This window comes from Belonocnema kinseyi, chromosome 1 (assembly GCF_010883055.1).
Source record: "Belonocnema kinseyi isolate 2016_QV_RU_SX_M_011 chromosome 1, B_treatae_v1, whole genome shotgun sequence".
NCBI classification, from domain to species: Eukaryota; Metazoa; Arthropoda; class Insecta; order Hymenoptera; family Cynipidae; genus Belonocnema; species Belonocnema kinseyi.
The window spans coordinates 21,214,523-21,221,334 of record NC_046657.1 but is presented as its reverse complement, the minus strand read 5'-3'; the positions used below and the strand labels follow the sequence as shown (position 1 = coordinate 21,221,334).

The 6,812-nt window shown below is 24.6% G+C and overlaps 1 protein-coding gene across 1 annotated transcript in view; it reads right to left on the bottom strand.

Moving 5' to 3' along the window:
- Positions 1-1,978: 1,978 nt before the first annotated feature.
- Positions 1,979-6,812, bottom strand: part of LOC117170594 (zinc finger CCHC domain-containing protein 24-like) — a 28,061-nt gene continuing 23,227 nt past the window's right edge. The window contains exon 4 of the mRNA XM_033357467.1: positions 1,979-2,621. Coding sequence (XP_033213358.1) covers positions 2,508-2,621 — 114 coding nt within the window. The 3' untranslated portion in view covers positions 1,979-2,507. The remainder of the gene's footprint in view (positions 2,622-6,812) is intronic.

The window sequence follows — 6,812 nt, the reverse complement described above, 5'->3', positions numbered from 1 at the left end:
GTGAAGTTTCTACCAAAATGCAGTACCTAAACGTACTTTATTGCACTCTTATACATTTCCCAAAGTTTCAGCTCGATATTTTATTTACAAAAAAAGTTCTTAGGTTCAAAAAAACATTCAGTGAACGGAAAAAGTGAGGTTAAGGAATTCAGATTTGACACTAAAAATATTCCAGGTAGAAACGTTATAATTAGTCGCATAATCAATTGATGGAATTTTAATGAGAATCTGTTGACAGAAAAGTTTTTATGAGAATTTCCGGAGTTTCTTGGTCGAAAATTAAAATTTTACCAGGCCTCCTTTTTTTACATTAAGGGCATGCGACACAGTGGGATTCCTACATTACCAACCTCTTTTTTCCATTGAACAAAATTTTTTTGTGAACCATAGAACTTTTTTGGTAAATGAAATATCGAACTCAAAACTTGAGGAGAGAATAAGAAGACATTATTCTACGTTTATGTACTGCATTTGAATCGGAATTAAAAAAAAAATTATTTCTGAAATTTTTTGCCAAATTTCGATTTAAATGCAGTACATAAACGTAGGATAATGTCTTCTAATGATCTCCTGAAATTTCGAGTTCGATATTTGATTTACAAAAAAAGTTCTATGGTTCAAAAAAAAATTTTGTTCAATAGAAAAAAGAGGTTGGTAATGTAGGAATTCCACTGTGTCGCATGCCCTTAAATAATCAAATAACCGCTTGTTACACATTTAAAAGATGAAATATTAAATTTTTTTATTCACCAACAATTTCTAAGAAAATCAGAATCATAAGTTAAAAAATTCTTAATTTTTTGAGAATATAAGACGTCTTTGTGAAATCTTTGGGAATATTTTGAAATCTTTGTAAAGTCTTTGAAATCCTTGAAAATTTTAAAATATTTGTGAAATTTTCAAGTCTTTTGAATTCTTTGAAATCTTTCTACAAATTTTTGAAATCATGATGAAATATTTGAAATATTTGTGAAATCTTCGTTTCACCTTCGCGTGTGAAAACTGTCGCATTCGCTTGAAATCTTTTTAACTCGTCTCAAATTCATTTAAACCTTTTGCAATTTTTTAAAACTTTTGAAATTTTCCGAAATCTTTTATATCTTTTTAAATTTGTTAAATTTTAAAAATCTTTTGAAATTCTTTGAAATACTTATGAAATATTTCCTACATCTTTAGTATTTATTTGAAATAGTTGGAAGATCTGAAACTTTTGTTAAATATTTGGAAATTTTCTAAAAAAATGTGAGTTCTTTTAAAATTTGTGAAATGTTTTGTATTTTGGCGTTCTATACCCTTTTTTAAATCTTTGAAATTCTTGAAATCTTTTGAAATCCTAGCGTGTTCTTCCAAATATTTGTGAAATCTTCGGTATTCGTTTAAAAATCATTGAAATATTTGAAATCTTAGTGAAATATTTTCAAATTTTCTAAAAATTTAGATATTATTTAAAATCCTTGAAATGTTTGAAATCTTCTAAACATATTTGAAATCGTTTAAAATCTTTCAAATATTTTGAAATCTCAGAAATCTGATGAAAGTTTTAAAATCGTTTTTAAGTGTTTGAAATCTTGAAAATCTTAGTGAAATCTTAGTAAATCTTTTGAAATATTCTAAACAAATTTGAAATCGTTAAAAGTTTTTAAAATGTCTTGAAAAGTAAGAAATCTGATTTACTATACCCTTTTTGAAATCTTAATGAAATTTCTATGAAATCTTTGAAAATTTTCTAAAAAGTATACGATTTCTGTTTCAATAAGGTGCTGTTATTAGAAAAGTAGAAGATTTCTGTTTAATAAAAATCTATTCACAAAAAAGTATAAGATTTCTTGATAAATAAAATTTAAGAAAAATTTCGACATTGTGAAAGATAGGCTATGATAAAAGTTTTTTGTGGACAAGATTAGATAGAATTTGAATAAAAATAATATATGATAAGAAATAATGAAAATAAATCTACAAAAATTTATAATTTTCTATATATTTTTCAGAAGGGATTTCCGCTGTATTTAACTTTTTGAAATCTTATTATATATTTTTTTTCTCTTGTCTACTGATTTCCATGTTTCTCTAAACATAGAGACTCTATAAATATAACACATATATAGTGAGGGGTACCCATAGTTTCCAACAATCTAGGTTTGATTTTCCAATCTTAAAAAATGTCGGCCATTTTGTATCAAAAACCAAAAAATATTTTTTGACAAAAATTAATCATTTCTACTTGCAAAATTTTTGGTACTGAAAAAAATTTCCCTCTTTTCTTGGTTTCGAAATGCTTTAAGTACTTCCTAAAAATAAATTATCTACTTTTTAAACATAAAGTTAAGACGAGAAAAAATGTTTTGAGCTTCAAAAAGAAGCCCGGTGATGATTCTTAGAATTAAAAAATTTAAATTAAATTAATGGTGATCTTTCAAATTAATAATTTAATTTAAATTTTCTTTTATTTAAAAAAAAGGTAACTGTATTTTATCAGATGTAAGGAGGCATTTTTAAAGATTTTTTTACTACTGCACTCGTCTACAATAATATCCGAGTGTTTTGCATTTTTCACAAAGATGTTGAGGATGTACTTTACTTTGGTCGGAAACATCAAGACCGTCCGGTTTTTCCAGTGGTCTCTGAAATCATTAATTAAATAATAAAAAATTAAATGCAAAAAAAATGGTTCAAAATCCCTAAGATTACTTGAATTATTGAAAGTAATAAAGCACAATAATTTTTTTTTCGAATTACAATTTTTCTTGTTTTCTGCGAGAAAAATTCGGGAAAATAGTAATTTGGAAAAATAAAATTAGGGCAAGTAGAGAATTCGGAAAAATCAAAATTTGGACAAATGGTACTTCGAAAAAAAGAAACAAAAATTATGCATATTGACAATTCAACTAAATAAAAATAATAAATTTTGCACAATGTGAATTTCCGTAAAATTCGTTAAAATTAATTTCAATAAAAAGATAAATGAAAATTAAAATTTGAATTCTCTTCATTCCGAATTCAGATTTGCTAGGACTAGAAAATGAGAGAACAGAAGTCTGTATTAAAATCAAGCTGGGGAGCGAGAGCTATTTTCCTATAATTAGCACAGCTTATACTTCTTCACACGAAATATTTCGTACCTTATGTAATTTCTGACTCTTTGGCTTTACGAATAAACAGCTTAGAGAATAAAAAAAACTGAAAATTATTCGTTAAAATATGCTCAAAAATAATTAAATTAATGTATAAAATTAATTAAATTAATACTTAAAATGAATAATTAATTTATAAAGAATAAGAGAGAAAAATAAAAATTACTGTTACTAAAAATAGTAATTTCAGGCCTTGGACTCACAAACCTATTGACACTTTTTGGAACTTTTTTAGTTAACGATGCAACTATTTTGAAAAACATGACGCCAATGCTATTATTTTTTCAAATTGATCGACAATGCAAAATTTTTTTTCTGTTTTGCTTCAAAAACGATTCCAAACTTTCCCGCTGATTCGCTAAAATAACATATCAGTCATCTCAAAAATCAAAATTTCATGATTTCAAGGGATTTTTATGTTTTCAAATTTTTACAAAAATATTACAAATCTTCAAGGACTTTCGAAAATTAAAAATTGCAATGGATTTCTAAATTTTGTATAGATTTTAGGGTATTTTACAATATTCCACGAAATTTAAAAAATACTAAAATAGAAAAACATTTCCAGGAAAGGAGGGACATCAAAGACTTGAACAATTGCAATTGCTTTGGAGAATTTCACAGAAATTCTAGAGAATTAATATTTTTAGCAAAGTAGGGATTTTAAAGACTAAATAAATGTTAATGGGTTTCAAAAGATTTGAGGGTATTTTATAAGATTCCCAAAAATTTCTAGAGAAAAATAGAAATAGTATTTCTAGGGAAATAGGGATTTTAAAAACTTGAAAAATTCTATGAAATTTCAAAATCTTCTAAATTTCAAGGGATTTTAGGAAATTTGGAAGAATATCTCGAGAAATAGGAATTTTAAGGGTTTAACAGCGTATTTCGAAATATTAAAAAGATTTTTGGGTATTTTTCAAGTTTCCGAGAAATTTCAAAATTTCCTAAAATTGTAAGGGATTTCAGGGAATTTAAAGAAATTTCTAGAGAATTGATGTATTTCAGGAGAAATAAGGACTTTAAAGACTTAAAAAAAACAAGGACTTTAAAGATTTCAAAATTTTCAATCGATTTAAAAATATTAGAAAAATTTTAGGGTATTTTACAAGATTTAAAGAAATTTCACAAATTTAAAGGGAATTTAAGGAAATTTTAAAGAATATCTGGAAATAGGAATTATAAAGACTTGACAAATTTCAATGGATTTCAAAAGATTTCAGGGTATTGTACGCGATTACGAGAAATTACAAGGTTGATCAATTTCAAAGGAATTTAGGGAATATCAAAGAATTTCTATATAAATAGGGATTTTAAAGACTTAACAAATTTGAATGAATTTCAAAAGTTTTAAAATATTTTAGGGCATTTTACAAAATTTCAAAAATTTAAAGGAATTTCAGGAAATTTCAAAGAATTTATAGAAAAATAGGGAAATAAAAAAAAGTATTTCTAGCGAAACAGTGATTTTTAAGACTTAACAAATTTCAATGGTTTTCAAAATTTTACAAGATTCCGAGAAATTTCAAAATTTTCAAAATTTAGAGGGATTTATGAAATTTCTAAGCATTTCTGGAGAAATAGTATTTTTAAAGAAATAGGCATTTTAAAGGCTACAAAATTTCCATGGATTTCAAAATATTTGAAAGATTTTAGGGTATTTTACAATATTCCAAGAAATTTCAAGGAATTTTAAGAGATTTCAAATTTTGTAATTGATTTAAAAATATTACAAAAATTTTAAGGTATTTTACAAGATTTCACGAAACTACACAAATTTAAAGGGATTTAAGGAAATTTTCAAGAATTTCTAGGGAAATAGGGATGTCCAATGGATTTCAAAATATTTGAAAGATTTTAGAGTATTTTACAACATTCCAAGTAATTTCAAGATTTTAAGAATTTCAAGGGATAGTAGGGAATATCAAACAATTTCTATAGAAATGAGGATTTTAAAAACTTAACAAATTTAAATTAATTTTAAAAGTTTTGAAATATTTTAGAGCATTTTACAAAATTCCAAGAAATTTCAAGATTTCCAAATATTTCGAAGGATTTGAGGAAATTTCAAAGAATTTCTAGAGAAACAGAGAAATAAAGAAATAGTATTCATAGTGAAATAGGGATTTTTCAGACATACAAAATTTCAAAAGTTCTCAAAATTTTACGAGATTCCGAGAAATTCCAAAATTTAAAGGGATTTTAGGAAATTTCAAAGACTTTATACAAACATAGGGAAATAAAAAAATAGTATTTCTAGTGAAATAATGATTTTTAAGACTTAAAAAACTTCAATGGTTTTCAAAATTTTACAAGATTCCGAAATTTCTAGATCTCCAAAAATGTCAAGGGATTTTAGGAAATTTCAAAGAATTTATAGAAAAATAGGGAAATAAAAAAGTAGTATTTCTAGTGAAATAGTGATTTTTAAGACATCAAAAATTTCAAAGGTTTTCAAAATTTTACAAGACTCCGAGAAATTTCAAAAATTTCAAAGTTTAGAGGGATTTATGAAATTTCTAAGAATTCCTGGAGAAATAGTATTTTTAAAGAAATAAGAATTTTAAAGGCTAAAAAATTTTCATGGATTTCAAAAGATTGCATGGCATTTTTCAAGTTTCCAAACAATTCCAAAATTTCAAGGGATTTCAGGGAATTTCTAAAAATTTCTAAAGAACTATATTATTTGAGGAGAAATAGGGACTTTAAAGACTTAAAACTACAAGGATTTAAAAGGTTTTACAATTTTTAATGGATTTTAAAATATTAGAAAAATCTTAAGGTATTTCACCAGATTTTACGAAATTTCAAAAATTTTAAGGAATTTAAGGAAATTTCAAAGAATTTCTAAGAAAATAGGGATTTTAAAGAATTTAAAAATTTAAATGGATTTCAAAAGCTTTAAAAGATTTTAAGACATTCTACAAAATTACAGGATATTTCAAAATTTCCAGAAATTTTAGGGAATTTCAGAAAATGTCTAGAGAAATAAAGAAATAGTAGTTCTAGGGAAATAGAGATGTTAAAATCTAAAAAATTTCAATGTATTTTAAAATATTAAAAAGTGTAGAGCATTTTACAAGATTCCAAGTTTCAAAATTTCCAAAATTTCTAGAGAAATAGAAAAATAAAGAAATAGTATTTCTTGGGAAATAAAGGTTTTTAAGACTTAAAAATTTTCATTGGTTTTCAAAATTTTACAAGACCCCGAGAAATTTAAAAGTTTCCAATGTTTAAAGGGATTTTACCGAAATTCAAAAAGTTTATAGAAAAATATTATTTCTATAGAAATAGAGATTTTTAAGAATTGAAAAATTTCAATGGTTTTCAAAATTTTACAAGATCCCGAGAAATTCCAAAATTTACAAAGTTTACAGGGTTTTTACGGAAATTCAAAGAGTTTATAGAGAAATATTATTTTTATAGAAATAGAGATTTTTAAGACTTGAAAAATTTCAATGGTTTTCAAAATTCCAAAATTTCCACAGATTAAAGGGTTTTTACGGAAATTTAAAGAGTTTATAGAAAAATATTATTTGTAGGGAAATTAGCACTTTAAAGTCTTGACAAATTTCAATGGATTTCAAAATTTTATAAGATCCCGAGAAATTACAAAATTTCCAAAGTTTAAAGGGATTTTACCGAAATTCAAAAAGTTTATAGAAAAATATTATTTCTATA